Here is a 21,414-nt window from a genome sequence, read left to right on the forward strand (position 1 = left end):
TCCCTGTCACGACGCACAATAATCGGTAAGGGTAATAATAGTTCGAAAAAAATGATGCAATTACCTGAGCACGAATTCACGTCAGGGTGCAAGGTAATAGTTAATGTCCCTGAGATCAAGCAGAGAACACAGAAAGGAGCGAGAATACAAAAATGCGCCGTAATCGCCATTTAGAAGCCTAGTTCGCGCTTTAAAACGCAATTACTTGCCTCATTTTTATTGCGAAACTGCCCGTCTGGCGTTCCATGTTTCTTTTCTCAGTAACTGCGTTAATAATAAGTGGACGGGTATATATCGAAGGAATGGAACAAAAAGCTTCAAAAAGCGCACGAAAGCCTCGAGGGCCTTACTTACACGCAACGCTTGCCTGGCAAAAGACACCGCTGATTTCAAGCGTACGACTGCGCAAGTCTCTTCGGAGGGTGTATGTAAAATACGTTCCGACACTCGCCTCTGGTTTGTTTTGCTCATCAGAAAGTCGTGCAGCCCACTTTACCGTTAAATCCCGTCAAAGTATGCAACCACAATAATTTGATATTTGTATACAGTAATATGCTTGTTGGATTTGCCAAGAAACCATGAGGTATCGTATGTAGATTAATACTCGATAATGACTGCACAAGCGAAACGCATGGCACAGTTTCAAAGCACACGCGGGAATGGCGCCGAAATTTTGTATTGCGTGAAAGACTTTCCTGCATACGTGTATACATTGTACAGCCAACATGCGCATTCATGTATATGTGTGGGAAAATCTTTTAACATAAAGATTTCAGCATAACAATGAAGATAGTTGCGAGTTGTCGCCTGCCCTGTTGTGCATGTACTTACCTGTCTCATACCTAATTTGCGCTCTTCAGTTTACCATAATGAACCAGCTATCCCAGCAACGGATTCTCTTAAGTTCACAGGGCTATTTGTCTCTAAATCTAGTGCCACAAATCCCAATACAGAACGATAATCTACCGATAACGCTAAGATAATTTATTAACTTCTTACAACATACTCGTTTATCGCTAGAAGTGACGTCACCTAGAAATGATAGCTCCAGCAGCGCACACCCCATTGTTCCTCTTGTCACGCTTCAGTCACGTCCAGACACAGCAAGGAAGCACGGTTCTTTCGATTACGTTAGGTTATTGAGAGAACACGTGTCTTCGTGCGCCATCGCCTTGGACGCCGGGCATCGAAAAGCTCGGCCGAATCGGGGTGAGTTCCTCGCCACGACGTTGACAAGAGCACGCCCGTCCGCACTACCGCAGTGGCCGTGTGCCCAGAGGTGAAAGAAAAGCTGCTGGTTCGTGTGGTTGGCGTGCAGAATGGTGTCGTCTCCGACAGATTTGGCCAGCCTCTTTCTGTAACAAAAAAAAAGTCTCGATCGATTGCCTGACGAATGCATCCTGCCAGTCCCCCACTGACTATAAATGGCACGCAGTGCGCTTTATATGATATAAGTCACGGGTCTTAAGCTTACCCCAGCTAGCGGGCCGCAGGCGTGACATTTAGTGCCGCGAGGGCCGGGACAGTGACCAAGGTAGAAGCGGGGGGGGGGTTAACTCTGTACAAAAAACCAGCTCACGTTATCATTTGAAAGACCTTGCCCATACCTTATATATGGTCAACGGGGTTATTGGCCCCAGGATTCCAACACGATATCGATACGGATCTGAAATGTTCCTGAAATATGGACGCCGATTCTGAAATAGAGTTGTTCTTTGACGGTTATGTATCAACACATGGTGACCGCAGGGGGTGCCTCTCGATAAACCTCTCGGCAGGTGGTGCCTCTGTATCTCATGAACATACTTATGAAGTAAACATAGAAAATATGGGACGAACACAGTAATGTGTGGGCCACGTGTTTGAGAACCCTGAATTATATGTCGTTCATTTTGCCAGGCACTGACTAATTGACAATCAGAGTACATTATTTGACAAAGTAGTCTGATCTGACTTGGATGCAGCCACCGCCAGAGGCGTTCGCTGTATCCAAGTTCACTGCGCGTTCGCGCCGAGAGATCCTATATACGGCGCCAAGCAGCGTGTCTGAGTTGCGTTGTGGTGAAACACGCTGGCTCCCTTGTCGCGGCCGGTGCGCTAGGGTAGTAGTCAAACCGTGTAGACAACTCGACATCCTTGCATAAAACAAGACATGCGACAGAGTCAAATCTCTGCAAACCGATGTTCTCGTGTTTTCCCAAAGCAAGCAAAATGGAGCTTTCGCTAGACAAACCCCGTTTAAGCAGGGATACTGCTTTTCAAAAATGTTTAGTTTTTATTTATTGATCGATTTTGATGAAACGTGATTAGTTTATGTATATTTGTGTGCAAATTTCAAATATGCGATTATTTTTCTTGTATAATAAGTAGTTTTTAAAATGCAAAATATTTGATGTACCTTTTGAGGAGCAAGATTTTTCCTAAACTGAAAGACTTGCAAACTTAATCAGCGCATCACGATAATCTGGAACCAGAACTGTGTGCAGTGCAACAAAAATGCATGTCCTAAACCCATTTCAACAAAACGTATGTTCGACACTCGCGAGTGAACCAGTTTCAAGCTGGGATTTCACTCGCGAATGTTAAACATGCGAGATAACTTTTGTTCTACTGAGTTAAGAACATCCATTTTTGTCGCACTGCACACAGTTTTGATTCCAGATTATCGTGATGTGCTGATTTACTTTGTAACTCTCTCATTTTAGAAAAAATCTTGCGCCCCAAACGGCACATGAAAGATTTTGTATTTTAAATATTACTTATTATACTAGAAAAATAACTGCACATTTGAAATTCGCAAACAAATATAGATAAACTCAGAAAGTTTCATCTAAAGCGGTCAAGAAATTAAAAAAATATATATTTAAAGTGCCATGTCCCTCACGGCTGAATTTTTAGTACGTTGCAGCCTTGCAAACATACGCGTGGCGTGATCAGGAGTCGCATTGTACCTGTATAGCTGGAATAGCGGCTCCAGGATCACGACCTCAGCCGCCACCTCGGCGCTCAAAGGCTCGCTGACGTTGATCCACGTCGTAAAGCAGCGCGACAGCTTGTCCAGAATTCGCGCTGACGGTGCTGCCTGCGAGAGTGCCTCCGGTTTCCAATCCGCGAGCATGGCTCGCAGCAGCGGCTTCGCTAAAGCGGGCACCAGGAACGGTTCCACGCTGGACGAAACATTCACCAGCAGACCCAGAAGTCCCGGGGCAACTAAGAGCAAGCGTCGCCGATTGCTCTCGACTAACCGAGCCTGAAAAGTTTGAGATGAAATGGTTATCCTAGCCTAAGATCGTGAGTGTTAAAGCTAGTTGGTATTTCATACTCAACAATACTAAGTGCAAAATCTTTCAGAGAAGAGTCGGCAACAAACACGCATAATGCTCGTCCCTTGCTTGTTACCTTAAATGCCTCATCAAACACGAAAATTGACCGTCGTCGGCGTCGGGGACATGTAATGCAAAAAATCATCACTTGATGACGCCTCCATAAGACGTCATTATGACGTCACAGACCGCCATCATCAGTGACGTCTCTAAACGTCAATGTGACGTCACGTCGCACAATGACGTTATCCCATGACATCGTAGCTCGGTGAAAGGTGGGCCGATCACGGAGGCAGTGTAAAACCAACTGAGGTGCCTCCGATCATAGAGGCAGTTAGGTGCAGAAAGTTAGGTGCAGAAAGATTTCGGAGGGTGGCGGGACAGGGTAAATGCAATCGACTGCGAAGCAAAAGAAGATGGCGTTCACCTTCGAGTCGTCTTAAATGAATGCATAGGACACTGCGAGCTTGTTTCCGTCTGTCTGAAATCTGTCGCGCTAAGTGTTGTTGAGATTATGCTAGCCTTCTTTACCGGCGTCTAATTATGTTTATAGTATAATTATAATGCAGCGAACACCAGCGCTCATCGCGCATGTCCTAGCACGGCAGCCGGTTTCCATAACTCTGACCAGCTTATTTCAACACCGTGTCAAAGTATTTTCTTGGAGCAGCGGACAAGTGGCGAAGGTTTTTAAGCGAAGCTTTCATAACTCGCAGATTTCGGCGCGGTACGCAAAAAAACCGTTGCCCGCGAACAAAAGGAGTGCTGTCATCGAAGGCTCGCCGATAACAGGCGTATTTGTACGCGCCATTTTCCAATAACTGATGCTCCATTGATCGTGGGCTTGTGTGCGATCAGTCGTTTCTGATATGGCAATCTCATCTTTCATTGAGATGACGTGTCATTTCATGTTCATGGTCGTTGTTGTTGCCTGTTAGGAGATGAAGGGTCAATTCCCGGTATGGAGTAAGAAAAAAAAAAAAGAAGGAAAACAAGAAAGCGAAGTAGTTATAGGAACGCACACGCCAAGCTTTGTTTGCCGTATTTTTCCGAAAGAGCAAGGGCTTCTGAATTTTACCCTATTACAGCGAGCCAATGTTTACATATGCTCCTGAAGATTACTCACAAATGTACAGACACAAATACCTGCATTTCAAGTAACGCCTTATTTCTCAGCGCCCTCTTTTGTATTATTCAAGTGTGAGTTACATCATTCCCAGTATAAATAAATATAATGAATACGCCAAGTCAGTTATCCTGAATCCCGCGAAGCGAAGGGGGGGGGGGTGCGAAAAGGAAGCAGCAATTATTAACGCGACAATTATCTCTACATTGGTAGGCCAGGTGCTACTCACCTGGGAAGCGAAAAGGTCCATATCTTTCGCAGAACCATAGTAGGAGTCCACGAGGGTGACTTGAAGGTCATCGTTTCTATCTTGCGATGAAATACCACCAGGGAGAGCAAGTTCCTCGAAATCCGGTGCTTCTTCGGTCATCATGTATTGGGTAAACTCGTGCATAGCCTGCAATCACAGTGGTTGTGATACTAAGCATCATCATCAGTCTGACGGTGCCCACTGCAGGCATCTTTCATATTTAGTCAATAAACCCAATACTGTGCTTCATGCGGTCACGTCATCCATGCAAAACTCGTAATCTCATCTGCCCACCAATCCCTTCGGCCTTACTCCAAAAGGGACCCTGCAACTCCTTTTCAGTATGGTCAGAAAACGCTGCCGATCGGTAGTCGAGGCCCCTAAGCACACGCGGCCCAAACATTATAGCGCAGCACGCGGCCTCGAATTTACAACGAATTCTCAAAGTCAGCTGTAAATCGTTCTCTCTTCTCTCGACAAATGATGGCGTCAATCCAAATAATCCTGCCATAAACCCAAATTCCACGGCCATTAATTGATTTGAGCATCGTGTGCTGCATAGTTACGACGGCCGCCGCGGGATGCCGCCTCATGCCCGCTCGCGCGTTTGCGGTCACACTGAAAGTAAGCAGCGCTTTTGAAGAAAAAAACAATACAAAGTGCCCAAGGTTATGACGCCCAAGGTTGACGGGGGGTTGTCTGCCTTGTGCTTTCCCCGCGATGTCCGCTCTGAAGTCACAGAGCGCACGAAGGTCACTTCGCTCGCTGCAGCAGCCGCGTTTGCGAAAGGAGCGCGCTGTTCAAATAGAAATAAGTAACTGTGACAGTTCGCGCTCGTCCTGTGTGTACCTGTTCGTTCGTTTCGCGCGTCCTGCTTTATGTGTGAGCAGTGCGCTTCAAGTGTCGAGCTGTGACGCACGATAGTTCGCGCTCGTCCTGTTCTGTTCTAACTGTTTTGCTGTGGAGAGGTTGAGGTCCATATTGCCTCGGCTACTCCATATCACGAAGTTATGCAGCGAAAAAAAAAAGAATAATACTGAACGGTACCTAAACATGAACAATCCGAAAAAAAATCGTACCAATACACAGTTTGCTTGCAGCAGTTCACACTGTCACAAACTGTTCACCCGCACACCTTCCTTTTCTACTAACAGTATATGCACTAACACATTTCATATAAATCAATCCCTGGCTGTCTATCACAGGCGCTTATCCAGTCCGGTCTCCACTAAAAAATCGGTTCTTTTCGTGCGTCCTTTGCGCTTGAGCGACGCGCTGGAAATTTCGAGCTGGTTTCCGTTCTTCGTGTTACATTCCAATTTGTTGCTATCGCATTCATTGCTTCACCGTTGCGGCGATACTGTGACTTTTTTCTTGTCCCTTAAGGTTACAACTATCATTTTCCTTTTCATACGCCGCGGTGGTGTAGTGGTTATGGTGCTCGACTGCTGACCCAAAGGTCGCGGGATCGGATCCCGCCCGCGCTCGCCGCATTTTCGATGGAGGCTAAATTGCTCGAGGCTTGTGTACTTATATTAAGGTGCAAGTTAAAGAATCCCAGGTAGTCGAAGTTTCCGGAGCACTCCACTACGGTGTCCCTCAATGTTCATATCGTGGTTTTGGGACGTTAAACACCGTCAATTATTATTTTCTTTTCCATGGCCTCGCTGTGTCGTCCTTTATTTAAGTTGGACCTTCTTCGTAAGCCTCCAGGTTTCTGCTCCGTGGATGAGTACTCGTAAGATGCAGCTGTTACATACCTTCTTCTTGAAGGATAGTGGTAAACTACCATTCATGATTTGAGAATGCCTGCCAAATGCGCCCCCCCCCCCCGCCTTCTTATTCTTCTAGTTACTTCAGCGGCATGTTCTGGCTCCGTGTCACCACGTTCCCGCGTAACAAGTTTCAAGTCGCACTTCAGGCTTACTTTACGCGAACGACTCACATTGTACAAGGGTTCCTTCCTTGACTTTTTTTTATAACCACCGGTTCCAGAAGCAGGCATTTCTCAGTAGTGTGTAACGATTAGCAGGTGTAAAAAAGCCACAGTTTTACCGCAAGGGCGAAGCAATGAATGCGATAGCAGGGTGATTCCACGTAAGATCGAACAAACGATGGCTGGTCGACCTCTCAAATTTATTTCAAAATTTTATATATTATTGCCTGATGAGTGGAAAGAAGAGATCCGCAATTTGTTTTGCCGCCAAAAATTTTTTCGAACCACAAGAAATCGATAATGACGAAGAGGTGGAGTGGAGCGCTCATCCGCTCTGCTGTTTTGGCCAACTTTCGTTATGAATTGCACAAAATATATTAAAGTTAGGTTGCTGAAATTTATTTACCTACATATATGCATGTTTTTGCTTCTGCTCAGGTATTTTTAGTTTTTATGTGTAGTGTAGATGTTTTTATAAAAAACATCAAATATGGCCCAATCGGCAAAATTTTCTTTACTTTGAAGGTCTTTATCTCAAAAAAGCCTTGTAGCAGAGCGACAAAAATTCTGCAGTACGTTTTTCGCATGGTTATCTACCAAACTGCCAAATCTTGTATTTATATAACTTTTCAGTAAAGAGATATGATCGGGCTAACTTCAAGAAAACACCGAACAATGAAAACTTCTGACGACAATTAAAAAAAAAACCCATTTTTCAAATTTCTTAAACTTTGTCCACTTATTCTGCTCCACTTCAGCTTTCACAATCATTAAAAACATGTTGCATAATGTCGTTGCACTAATAGTTACGGCCCCTCCAATGAGACCCTTTGGCAAGGATAGGCAATTCCGACTTCTTGCCCAGCAAGTGTATAAAATGCAGGCAGGATTGAATTTGTTTTTATTAAAAGGTCAGCAGGTACCTAGAAAGGTGCCGCCGGCACTGAAGACGTTAATTTTGAAATTATTTGGTCACTGCAGCAGCCACGAGCGCGGAGCTACCGAGTAGGCGCGCGCGCACCCGAGATGCTCGTTGTAAGAGACGGCGCAGTGAGAGCTCGTTCTCGCGTCCTCAGACCGATTGAGTTCGAAACAGCAACACCTCTCCGGTGACTTGAACGCACGTGCACTGGAGCTTCGCTATTCTATCCGCCCTCTGTTCGCATCTCAGCTAGGCGCTGATAACACGGCGGAGATGGAAGCAAGATAAAAACTCTATAAGGGAGCTATGAGCGCTCGCTTCACGCACGCTGCTGCCACAGAAACTGCGCTGCGCCAGTTGCGATCAGTGGAAAGCATGAACGTGGCGCTCCAGTGGCAAAGCAAAATATGAATTGTCAAAGGAAAGAAAAGCAAAACTATCGGTAACCGGATGCGCTTGTCTATGTTAGATGTCGGCAGCAGACGGCGTGAACTGGCCGCGCGTTCGGTGCGCTGTTCACACTTCATTCGGCGCGGATAGTTCTTGTGCTTTGCTCTTACTCTACTCCTCCTGTGCGTCTCATGACGAGAAAGTATAGCTCTGAATGAGTCTATTGTGGAGACTACCTTTCGAAGCACAAGAAGCTTAAAGGAGTACTGACACGAATTTTAAAGTAATTCGGATTGTTGCTCTAAATAAAAATACTGGTGTCGAGAAACCTAAAACGACTATTGTCGTGCCTGGGGATGCATCCTATATATTTTAATTAGCGCCACCTTAAAAAGACACTTTCGGTTTCGATATCGAGGGGTTGGCTTCTCAGTGTCGTTTCATAGCAGTGTGACGTCACAGAGATACAGAAATTCGCGACGTACTAGCGGGAAATCCGTCATCTGCTCGTGGTGCAATAGACAACGATGAGTGAATTGTCGTCCAGTGACCCTGACAGTGATTTCTATGATTTAGGCTGCATGCAGGACGCAGAACTCGCGAACTCGGAGGAACTGTCTTGACTCGTCGGGATAATGTCCTTGCAGTGTGGCTGGCTTGCATATGCTCAGCGACGAAAACTTCAAAGTCAAATTAAAATATTTTATGCGTGTTCTCCGACTCCAGTGTGTGGACAGCGTGGACACTGCATACGAACGAAGCAAAAAATGTCCCTTTTGCGATGTCTCAAAATCGGGTCAGTACTCCTTTAATTATTGCAAAGAAGCCAAAATTTCGCAGAGTTACCGACATAGACATAAATGCTTTGAAGGAACGTTTAACGCCCGAAAGATCAGTGACTGTCAGTGAGACGGACTACTTGTGCTACGCGTGCTTTTGCTGCCACTGCAATGAAAGATCATCACGGAACGCACAGTTTAACGATGACATTCTTATGCCCCCTGAAAAAGAAATCGACGCAATTAACCAGATCATTGCGACTACCGGTGCACGTGCGTTCAAGTCACCCGAGAGGTGTTGCTGTTTCGAACTCAATCGGTCTGAGGACGCGAAAACGAGCTCTCACTGCGCCGTCTCTTACAACGAGCATCTCGGGTGCGCTCGCGCCTGGTCGATAGCCCCGCGCTCGTGGCCGCTGCAGTGACCAAATATTTTCAAAATTAACGTCTTCAATGCCGGTGACACCTTTTCTGGTACCTGCTGGCCTTTTAATAAAATGAAATTCAATCCTTCTTCAAAATTGGCTAGCGCGAAAATCGACAAGGACTAAGAAGGAACACTGATATACAGGACAGGCGCTAGTGTTCATCAGTGTTCCTTCTTAGTCCTTGTCGATTTTCGCGCTAGCCAATTTTGAAGATTATGAACCAACTAGCCCAACAACGTATACTATTAAAAATTCAATCCTACCTGCATTTTATACACTTGCTGGGCAAGAAGTCCGAATTGCCCATCCTTGCAAAGGGTCTCATTGGAGGGGCCGTAACTATTAGTGCAACGACATTATGCAAGATGTTTTTAATGACTGTGAAAGCTGGTGTGGAGGAGAATAAGTGGACAAAGTTTAAGAAATTTGAAAAATGGGGTTTTTTTTTTTAATTGTCGTCAGAAGTTTTCATTGTTCGGTGTTTTCTTGAAGTTAGCCCGATCATATCTCTTTACTGAAAAGTTATATAAATACAAGATTTGGCAGTTTGGTAGATAAGCATGCGAAGAACATAATGCAGAATTTTTGTCGCTCTGCTACAAGGCTTTTTTGAGATAAAGACCTTCAAAGTAAAGAAAATTTTGCCGATTGGGCCATTTTTGAGGTTTTTTATAAAAACATCTACACTACACATAAAAACTAAAAATACCTGAGCAGAAGCACAAACATGCATATATTTAGGTAAATAAATTTCAGCTACCTAACTTTAATATATTTTGTGCAATCCATAACGAAAGTTGGCCAAAACAGCAGAGCGGATGAGCGCTCCACTCCACCTCTTCGTCATTATTGATTTCCTGTGGTTCGAAAAAATTTTTGGCGGCAAAACAAATTGCGGATCTCTTCTTTCCACTCATCAGGCAATAATATATAAAATTTTGAAATAAATTTGAGAGGTCGACCAGCCATCGTTTGTTCGATCTTACGTGGAATCACCCAGCAACAAATTGTAGTGTTACACGAAGTGAGGCTGGCAGCTGCTGTTTTGTATCCGATCTCGTGTAACTACAAAACGCTGGTGTAAGAGAAAACGGCCGCTCCAGGGAGATATGCTCTCCGCATAGTCACTTCGCGTTGAGAGCGCAGCACGCAGAAGCGTATACGAGCCGCCCGCTGTGATGGCTTTCGAGATAGCGCGCGCGCCAGCAATCGCGACCGCGCCCTTAGCTCCAAAGTTCAAAGTGGCTTCTCGCGCGACAACCCCCCCCCTCCCCCGCCCCTACCTCGCGTCTTTTTTTCATGGTCGTTAAAGACGGGCGAGGAGTTTCCAGTCTGCTTCGACGGCAGGCCTCCCGAGCGGGGTGGTGTTATCGCATGCACCCTCCGAGCGACGGAAAAGGTCCGACTCGTTTGATTTCTGCTTCGGTCGCGTTCGTCGCCCCCGCTCGCGCGCTTTTAGCCGCGGTAGAATATACAATGCGCGGAGGGATCTTTTCAATTTGTACTTCATACCGAAAGGACATGACGGCGACGGCAACGGCGACAACACGTCGAGACTGTTCATATAATTGCTATCACAATAAAAGTTTTAACAGCATAGCTGGAAGCCACGAACACAGTGGGGTCACGAGCCCTACTGCGCGGGCCCACATCTGCGAGGCCTAGGAGGTTTCCATCGATACGTTCATCGCAACGCACAGAATCACAAAGTGAGAAAGCCCACATCCTGACGCACCCCATGCAGGCGAGTAGAAAGTACCGAAAATTCTGGCACTGCAGCCGCCAGAATAATAAACGAAACAATGTTTTCTTTTAAGTGCACAATGTATGCATAACTTATTTTAAATGCGAATGCATTTCTTAGTCGGGCTATGTCAGGCGTCCGGCGTTGTCCGCGCGCCTCTCCGCACTCACTCCCTCTCTCATAGCAACAGCTGCGGGCACGCGCGCTTATCCTCGCCCCTAGCAACCGGAGCAGGTGGTGTGGGCGGAGTAGCGGAGAGTGAGTGAAGAGGAGGAGCGCGCTCTGGCGTGTGAGGGCGCTCGCATCGCGGGAGCTCGGCGGAGCTCCCGCGTGTGTGGAGAGGGTGTAGGAGAGGGTAGGTGCAGTGCTTCGCCGCTCCTTGTCTCGCCGTTCGCTCTCTCTCCTCCCTGTGCCACCGCGTCAATGCAGTGCGTTCGAAACGCGTTTGTAGCGTTTGTGCTGCCTTGGCACAGCCTGAAAACAATGCGTTCTAAACGCGTTTGTGCTGCATTTAATGCGGTGGCAACATCCCTGGGGTGATTACGAACGCACGTAGGAAGCGTTCGTTGAAAGAGGCGCCCAAAAGGGAGACACTTGAGCGCGTCGATTTGTCGCCATTAAAATTACTACGCCGTGTACTCTCGGCGCAAGAAATGCATTCGCATTTCCTTACGATTCCCTTCGGGGAGCTGGGAGCATTTTTTTAACGTTGTAAAACATTTTGTGTATGCATGTAGCAAAAAGCATGTGTAAATACATGTAGAGCTTTTTTGATATGTATGTAGAAATAAGCACGTGTTGATTATTTAGATCATCTTAAATGTGATATGTAGGGGGGAAAATATGCCTATGTAAAATGAACCAAATATTTTGTGCCTAACAAAATGTATAATATGAAATATGACTCATGCAGACTGTATTAGTTATCAGGAGGTCAAGATCTCGTCAGGCATCTTCGCCTTTATTCTTTGCCTTCCATAGAGAAATTTTGTATTTTCTTCTCGAAAATAAACAATTTTAATGGCCCAAAACAAAGGACTTCGCAGCAATCAAGCAGATTTGGATTCTTCGTCCCGTCTGCGCTATAGCTCCCGTCATGACCAACCAACTAGCCGAAGTGTCTACTCTTTAAGTTACATTTCGTCGTACGGCAGGACTCCGGGAGCAGGGACGCATTTCAATCATGCATTTACAACCCAGCTCACAAAAGCTGCCGGTCTCTGATGGAGCGAGCTATGTGTCGCAATAAATGTCGAAAAACGACATGCCTTTCGTCTTCGAGTGGCCTTAGGCAAATACATAAGGAACCCTGCGAGTTTCTTCGGAAGATCTCTATTCCTTTGCCTGACCTCTATTAACATTCGTGAAGATTCAACGAGTGCACTCAACGAAAAGCACTTTCCATAAATGAAGCTTCAGCAGAACATACAATCTATGCCACAGCGGGGCGATGCACCTTATACAGTACAAACATAGGCGTGCGCACAGGGGGGGGGGGGGGGGGCGGAGGGGCGGCTGCCCCCCTAATCACCTGAGAGGGGGGGGACGCAAAATCTGCCCCGTACATTCACCCTTCTAGTCACCTAAGAGGGGGCAGCGCAAAATCTGCCTCATACATTGACTTAGTAGGGTGGATGGGCTGCTGTGATGAACCTTTGCCCCCCCCCCCCTAATGGGGAACCCTGCGCACGCCTATGAGTACACATACTCACGAGGCGTGCGTCGCGACCGAGCTGAGACACTGATCTTTCGAGATCGTCTACCGCCTGTTCGAGGACTTGCTTGGCTGCGGTCAACGCAGCGTCTTCGAAGACGTCCGCCATGATGGTCAGGCAAGCGTGAACGCGTGGTGCGGAAGCGTCACCATATAGATGGCTCAGCAAAGGATTTGCCTGCGGGAGAAGTATTACAGAGGAATTTACAGGAAGTGCTTGTGTACCGTTTTGACTTTATCACTCTTACACTAATGTTTATAAATACAATGTACAGGTTCCAGCCCAGTTGGTAATCCATTAATGCTTTTTTAGCGCAAACATTCGAGACAAGGCACGAAACAATTGCGATACACATGCGCAAACTACCAACTAAATATTTGTTGTTCGGATAGATATTTATAATGGTAGCTACGCACCTGCGCTACTACGCTTCCACAAATCACGACACCCTAAAGCGATAACTAGTGAACTAACACAATAAAAACATCAGTTACATTCAAAACCAAAAGCTCGTACATATTAATTCACCTGCTGCTCTCACATGCTGCACCTAGAAAGCAATATTCTTTCTTAGACCTCGCGCCGACCAAAGAACGTGGCAAATAATGGGAGCAACAGAAAAGGCCAAGGTCGATCACCAGTGTATCAGCGTGCCGTCCATTGTCCTAAGAAAGAATTGCGATTTATAGGTGTAGCATGTGATAGCGACGGGTGAATTGTTATGTACAAGTTTTTTTAGTTTTGAATATAACTGATGCTTTTTGTCGTCTTGCAAGCTCACTAGTTGTCACTTTACGGTGTCGTGATTTGTGGAAACGGTGTGGCGCAGACGCGCAGTTGCCATTATGAATAAGTGTCTGGACATTAAATACTCAGTTGGAAATTGAGGCCCGTGTGTCGCATTTTTTTTGTCACTTGTCTCGGAAGCTTGCCCTAAAGAAGCCTTATAAACGCACTGAAACTGCTGAAACCATGCTGGCGCCGTCGCCGTGCCGCTCCCGACACGACGGCGCATGTGCCACCAGTGTGACAGGTGTAGGAGTTGAGGTAAAGCGCTATTCGCGCGAGGTAACGTATGCCCTCGACTAGGAGGTACAACACCCGAGGAGTGCAGGCTCAGTCTTCATTCTACAGCACTTGCGCAAATGTTTCGATTTTACATGATTATTTTGTTGCGGAAGCAACAAGCTAACACTTACTTGTTATCTGTATTACTTTATGCGAGTTCTTTCAGATACTACGTTTGAAGTTACAGAAAACTACCAGAATATGTGCCACAAATGCCTGATCTTCTATGACTACCTATATGTAAAAGGGCGTGCATTTTTAGGTGACATAAGCTCTCACAGGCAAAAAAGGAAGTATAACATTGGAATAATTATATCTTTGTAGATATAATCATAGGACTGATGTTAACCCAACGTTGGAAGCCTGAAATTTCAGGGGTTCATAATACACAAGACGAACTGTCATGCTCTCAGCAAGCACTCCTGCATTATGTGTTTGTGCTTAACCGTCACGTCAGTATATAGTGCGCGAGGGAGGTAATGAAAAAGCACTCACTTCCAGTTCCCCCAAGCATTAGCCTTAATAATCAACATCATTCACAGCTTTCAGGTAAAGCAGGTGGAAACTACTGCATTTTGCCATTCAATTTCGCTTTTCTGGCTTCTTGCAGCTCCATACGCTGTATAACCAACGTGGGAGGACGGCAGAATGTAATGGAAATCGAAGACGATGTAATAAAATAGATATGCGGAGAATATGTTTAAAGCAATGGAACACGGTAACAATGTTAATACGAATGGGATAATACATTGCATGAAATATGTTTGAAGTTTATATGAATGCGTCACCAATATATCGCGCAAATCCTATACTCTCAGAAACTATCGAGTAAAAAGGTCGTCTTTTTGTTCCACAACAATAATAATCATCTGGCTTGCTTGCTTGTGTTTTCTTTCTCGAAAGCTCGGCACTCGCCACTTTCCTATCAAGAATGCTATGTCACGCTGATAATGCGTATGCCGTTCGTGACTAGGAAATGACGGGTGCGCGGCGATAGATGACGATTACAGTGGTGGGACAAACAGAAACCCTTTTTACTCTTCCTTTTTTATTTGAGTGCATTTCCATTGTAAATGATAATGAACGCACGCCAGTCGCCTTCTGTCCTAATGATTTTAAAGCGAAAGCCTTAGATACCTCATCAAACGAGAAAATTGACCGTCGGCGGCATCGGCGCCCCGCGCCGGCGGCGTCGCCACGAGTGATGCAAGAAAATTATCACGTGATGGGCATCATAATGGCGCTACATATTATCAAAACTCGTAATTGATGTCATAACATCACATCGTCGTTTTGTCAAAAGTGCGCCAATGACGGAGGCAGTGCAAAACCAGGTGATGCGCAGAGAGCGTGCAATGTCTCCGATTCTGTAGACAGTGTAAAACCACGTTAAACGCTGAAAGCTTTCAGAGAAATAACGGGGAAGGATCGATACGTCAACTAAGCTGAATATATTTTTCGCCTTCTAGTCCCCTTAGGTGAATGCATCAGAGATCCTCTGTGTTATTTCATAAATGTAATACACTAGTTAGACTACACACCAGTGCTGTTCAAGGTGCACTACAGTGAAGCAAGAAAGCCCACCTGTGGTCCCAGAAAAGGCGCAAAATAAAGGGCTTTCCAGGCCCGCTGGTAGGCGCGAAGATCGGCGTCTGAGCGGCCCAGGTTGTCCGGCAAGTGGCAGCGCGCAGCGAGCGAAACCCACTGGCAGGCACGTCTGAACCACCCCTTGGAGACCAAGGACGATCGCAGACCACGGTCTCGAAAACCGAACGGAGGTTTGCTCTTCGCCTTGCCAACATTTCGTAAAAAAGTCGCCCTGCGTGATACGACGAGCACCTTTTACGAAAATTCAAGAGCCCTTACCTATAAGAAAAATGAGGGCATGCGTATAGCGTCGCGCCTGACGTGCTTGTTTTTTTCCTTTCTCTCTTTCTTTCTTTCGTTTTATTTTTTCGATATTTTTGTCTTTCTATCGCATTGTGCAATGCTCCCTCTCAACTGTTTCCTTCCTCCATGCCGGTAATTAGACCTTCATCCACATGCGTAGCCGCGCAACGCTCCTGTTGCTGCAGGCAAGAACGCATGTCATGCGTTCATCTCCAAGCAACAATGAAAGTTTGCAATGCGAAATAACAAGTCACCTCGATAAAATATCAAATTACCAGATCAGAAAGGTCTGATCGCTGACATGCGCGCGATCGAGAGAACATCAGTCATTGGAAAACGGCGCAGACAAACACGCATGTAACCGGCGCACTTTCGAAGGCTGCTTTTCTATACGCTCTCTGGCGCCGGGGTTTTCGCGTACAATGCTGCCGCCTCCGGCGAAATCGTTAACTGATAACAGGCTTCGCTTGAATAAGTCCTTCTTGTTCGTTCGTGCCTTCGTCCGCAATACTTTCACTACGGACGGGATGCGCAGCAAGCCAAAACCCGCAAGCTACATATAAAACCGGAGCTCGGTCCATAACCACACTCACCCACATTCTCTGGGAATGCCGGGAAACCCCCCCCCCCCTCTCGTGATCTCCTTGGCACTCTCCAACCTGAGGAGTGGGAGGAGGTTTTGACTTCCACCAGCCTGGAAGTCTAGCGCCAGGCCATAAAGAGGGCCCAGGGCGCCAGGTTCAACCTGGCGCATCACCTACCTCCATAAAGATTGAAGAAAATAAAGTTGTGTTCTTTCTCTCTCTCCAACTTCCTTGAACAAATATTTCACCAGCGCACGTGATTATAAGTGGCGAACATTCTTAGAGCAGGATGCTACGGCGACCGTTGCACTCGCATTTGGATTCGTGAGAAGCTGTCGTCTACTCAGCATCCTTAGTATTATAGATAAATTCACGCACTTCGTAATCAAGTTGCTAAAAAATATGGCAGCATAGAGGAAAGCTCACTAAAGAGAAATCCATTCTTTCGCGGCGCGAAACTACGGCAGAAATCCATATGCATTTCTCGCGGAGACTTTCTAGTGGCGTAGAACTTCGTTCAGGCACGGTATTCGAACGGGACACTAAGGTATTCCTGCGGCGGTCGCTTTGACCTCTGAACTAAGTACATAGTCAGCAGATGGCTGCGGGAAAGCGATCTACAACTCGAAACAAGGAGCATTCGGTACGACAATATGTGTATTCGTGGTAACTTCGCGTTTCAAGCGAGTGGACGGCGCTTTTAATATTTGCCGTGATTCAAGAAATGTTTCAATGATTCAATAAGTGTGTCATTAAAGGGACACTAAAGACAAATATTAGGTCGACGTTGATTGTTGAAATAGCGGTCCAGAAACCTCGTAGGGCTACTTTTGTGCCAAGGAAAGGCTTATTTTGAAATGAAATTACGTTATAGTGGTCCGCATCGTGTTAGCGCACTTCAAATCACCCGCCTGAAAGCGGTATTTCTCACGTCACTGTTGCCGTGCCCAACGTTGCGCGCCCTTACTGCGCGGCGGCGTGCACTATTCGGGCATCAGGCAACATCATATGCATGCGGCATTTTGTCGAACTTTCTGTCAGAGCGACTTTCACGAGCGTGCAAAACGCACACGGCAGTACGCGATACCGAAACTACCACTGAGACGTGACCGCGTGAGCGAAGCAGGGCGCCAGGCGAAGTGCAGTTCGGTGAAAACGGAACATTTGAACCACGCGCGCCGTTCCCCATGGCTACGCCAAAGAGGTTCTTTTTTCCATGAATCAAACAGAAACGAACAAGCAGCATTTTATTACGTCTCTTGATGCACGGGAGGTTCTTTTTTTATTGCATCTACTTTGATTACGAGTGATTAATTGTAGTCGGACTCTCTCACGTCATCGGGATAATTTCCAAAATGTCCCGCTCGTGGCGCTCATCATGTGATACATTTAGCTTAATTTCTTGGTAAGTAGGGCACTGCTGTTGAAAATATTGCCGTTTCAGACGTTGTCATACATTGAGCTTTCACTCTAACATAAACTGTTATTTGCCTTTAGAGTTCCTTTAAACCTCAATATCAGGGGCGTAGGCAAAAAAGTTTTCGGGGGGGGGGGGGCGGGTGCACGGGCCCGGTGTGTCCCCCCTCCCTGGGCACGCCAGTGCTCAATATCGCTTGCTGGCATATCCATTAGAAATTACCTGTCTCAACTGTACTGTTTTAGTTTTAGTACGTTGCAACGGTGCTTACCTTTTTACAAAGCCGGCATAGTCGCGTATGGAAGCGTTGACCTTTCTGCTGAAGAATTCCTCGGACGCCTTGACCAGCGCTATCGGCGCACGGGACGGGCACTCCAACAGTGACGTATTCTCGCAGTCACTATAGAAAGAAGATTAGGGGAACCACACCCTAAATAGCAAAGTTAGCAGACATACATCGCATCAGTCACTGCAGTTACCGCCGCCCATATTTCTTTGTACTGCATGTATACCGTCGCTAGCACTTTAATAGAGTCCTTATTCTTATTCCATCTTTTTTTTTTCTGCACATAAAACCTGTCGTGAAAGCTAGCGCGCCGTGTACTACTCGTTCAACCGCAGCGTGCACGTGGCAGTGGCGCCACACACGACAACTACCAGACACAATAAATTCAAACCCATGTTACATAAAAGGCTGATGGTTTGGGCTGGTTCGTACTAGATGATGTAAAGGTAAAGCGCGAAGGAACGGAAGCCGTGAACACCCGTCTTTTGTCCACTTTCGTCCACGTCGTCCATTTCTTCACGTTTTTACTGGCACGAGCACCGTGTGACGCACTTGTTCCTCTTTCAAGTACTTACGGTCGAGCAATTCAGGTTTCTCGAATATTTAGAAAGATTCCTCTAAAAAATAAGACTGCTACAAAATCAATAGTTCCGGTTGAAGCTAAGAGTTATATTGGATACATATGATACCGGCGCGTAAGTTCACTTAATAAGATGACCAATTGGCTGCGAGAAAAATATTGAAAATTATATGAATGACTTCATTGATAGAGCAGACGGTATTTTTGTGAGCAGCTGGGAACGTTTCAGCTCCTGGTGGAGTGGGTCTCAAGCACGCGCTTCTTTCTATGTGGCCTCCGAGATCCGCTTCGGAGCCAAAAACTGGAATACGCCAGGCCACACGAACGCCGACGTGCGAGTACCATTACTATATACACAACTAAAAAGTCAAAATTTAGGGTCGCCTCCATTTTTTTTATTCGTGAGCCTCTATCACAACTTTATTAGACAGAGATTGTGCAGAACGTATTACGGAGAGAACATTTGTAGCAATACAAAATAAATAAATGGTAAGTAGTTCAGTTTGACGGCTCTCCTAACGCACAGATATATGTGGACATGTAAACTTCGAGGGTTACATATGGTTGCCAAGAAAACCACGAAGCGGTAAAAAAAACGGTAAAAAGCTAAACAGCCAATCAACGTTCACTAGGAGAAGTCCTCACAATCTATCTAGCTCTAGGATGATGACTACAATGGCAGCACCTTGTTTTCGTCATCATCAGCAGACCGAAGACGCCCACTGCAGCGCAAACGCCTCCCCCATGTTACTCCAATGAACCCGGTCCTGTGTTTGCTGCGGCCACCATATACCCAGACTTCGATTTCACCTGCCCGCTTGATGTTATGCCTCCCCCTCACGCCCTTGCCTTCAAGTGGAATCCAGTCTGTTACGCTTAATGACCAGCGGTTATCTTGCCTTCTCGCTGTATGACCTACCTATGCACATTGCTTCTTCTTGATTTCGACTTTGATGCCCTTAACACACCTTCGCTCGCTGGCGAGCGAAGGTCCTTGACTATGTTGACTATGGTCCTTGACTATGTTATATAAACGAAAAACTGCACACTCGGTACGAGACGTGCTACGTTGAATGTACGAAGGCTTACCTGTCGAAGTCGCTGGTGCTGACGGTGGGTTGATCTCCACTGAGGCACAGCTTAAGCATGTCCAAGTGCTCATCGCGTGTGTCACCGCGGTGTTGATTCCGACGCGCTACTCCGGCACCGGCCACAACGCCATCCCCTGGGGTGGTCAGTACCAGCGATCGATCCAGCAGGGCATCCACCATGGCATCCATAAGTCTGGCGCGGCCATCTTCGTAGACGGAGCGATCGTGCCGGGCGCAGGCGTGAACGTAGAAATCGTCGCAGGGATCTGACACCTCGACAGGATGCGCGGCCATGTAGGTGTCGAGCCACGAACACCCAGCTGTTACACATAGCCGCCAAGCGCCGGAGCGACCGCCGACCTTTCGTGGATCTGCGAAGTCAAACTAGAAGCCAAGATGTCGTCTTTCGTTTTGCTTTACACTCAAAGGACCCCTAAACAACCTATAAAAATATAGAAAAAAAGCGAGCGCGTTATTCACTCCCGGCCTTTTTCGTCTTTTCGGCACACCTTATGAAGCCGGTAGGGTCTTTCACATGACGTCATTAGGGTACAAGCTCTCGATTGGCAGATTGGGTTATCTACCAAAATTGCAGCGCGCAAGGATTGGCCACACAAAATCGCATATTGTGGGGCTGTGAAGGCTTTCCTCCCCCCACCCTTATGAAAATGAACTTTGCGAGTCTAATGTGCAACTAATGCACACCTAATGTGTCATTAGATTGACATTAGACCTGCAAAGCCTAATGTCCTTTAGCATCACGTGTGCATTAGACACTCAAATGACAATATGCACCAGCATTTCTGATGACAGAAGTAAGCAGATTTTCCATTGCGTATCCTAATGCCAAAGCACATGACAGCTAAGAAATATATATTAAGCGTTTATCACCACTAAAAATTCTATATCCTAATACTAATCGTAACAATTGCGAGGATTTTACGTCCCAAAACCACCATACGACAGTGGCGTAGCCAGGGGGTGGCACATCGGGCCCGTGCCCCAACCACCCTCCCCCTCCCCACCCCTCGAAATTTTTTTTTTGTCATGGCATACAGAGCCCAAAATGACATTCGACCACATCTGCCTGCCCGGCCCCCACTTCAGATCAACGAGGTGCACCTCCCCCGCCCCCCCCCCCCCCAAAAAAAAAAAAACAATTTCTGCCTATGCGACATGGGAGACCTGAGCCCGGGCCGTTAATCTGCCGGACAAACAATAAAGTTCTTTCATCATCATCATCATGCCCCTGCGATACGATTATGAGGCACGCCGTAGTGGAAGGCTCCGAAAATTTCGACCACTTGGGATTCAATTCAATTTCTTACAGGTCTCAACATTCACGTTTTGTCTTTGAGAAATCTCAAACGCCAAACAGTTTGTATTGCAATAAATATTTCAATCATGTTTCAGTAGGAGATATAACATTGAGCCCTAATAAGCATTGAGCACCTTAAGCACTAATAATAATAATAATAATAATAATAATAATAATAATAATAATAATAATAATAATAATAATAATAATAATAATAATAATAATAATGCTGGGATATTCCGTGCCAAAAGCACGATGTGGAGGCATGCTCTATTGGGGCATTCCGGATTAATTTCGACCACCTTAGGCGGATAAAACTTCAATATATATATATATATATATATTGAAGTTTTATATCCGCCGGATATATTGAAGCGTTTACTAATTAACTAATTTTCATAGTGTCGCTCGCGTGCGGTGAAGCGATGCCCCGAACAGTTACACAGAAGTGTCGGTTTTCCATTTGCCCGGAGGATGGGGGTTGGAATAATAGAACTACAGTGCACTGTAATACAACTGCGGACACTGAGGGAAGCACGAGAGATGAATCAGTCGGATCGTTGCAGT

At 46.2% G+C, this 21,414-nt stretch overlaps 1 protein-coding gene across 1 annotated transcript; it reads right to left on the reverse strand.

The window, feature by feature from the left end:
• Nucleotides 1-924: 924 nt before the first annotated feature.
• On the reverse strand, nucleotides 925-19,947 carry LOC119402764 (uncharacterized). Its single transcript, XM_037669841.2, has 7 exons — nucleotides 19,528-19,947; nucleotides 17,844-17,972; nucleotides 15,266-15,500; nucleotides 12,611-12,790; nucleotides 4,679-4,846; nucleotides 2,952-3,250; nucleotides 925-1,355 (listed from the first exon to the last, which is right to left on the reverse strand). The coding sequence occupies exons 1-7, from the start codon at nucleotides 19,821-19,823 to the stop codon at nucleotides 1,127-1,129; spliced, it is 1,536 nt and encodes a 511-aa protein (XP_037525769.1). The 5' UTR covers nucleotides 19,824-19,947; the 3' UTR covers nucleotides 925-1,126.
• Between the last annotated feature and the right edge of the window lie 1,467 nt (nucleotides 19,948-21,414).

The sequence above is a fragment of the Rhipicephalus sanguineus genome, chromosome 8 (genome assembly GCF_013339695.2).
Source record: "Rhipicephalus sanguineus isolate Rsan-2018 chromosome 8, BIME_Rsan_1.4, whole genome shotgun sequence".
Lineage (NCBI taxonomy): Eukaryota > Metazoa > Arthropoda > Arachnida > Ixodida > Ixodidae > Rhipicephalus > Rhipicephalus sanguineus.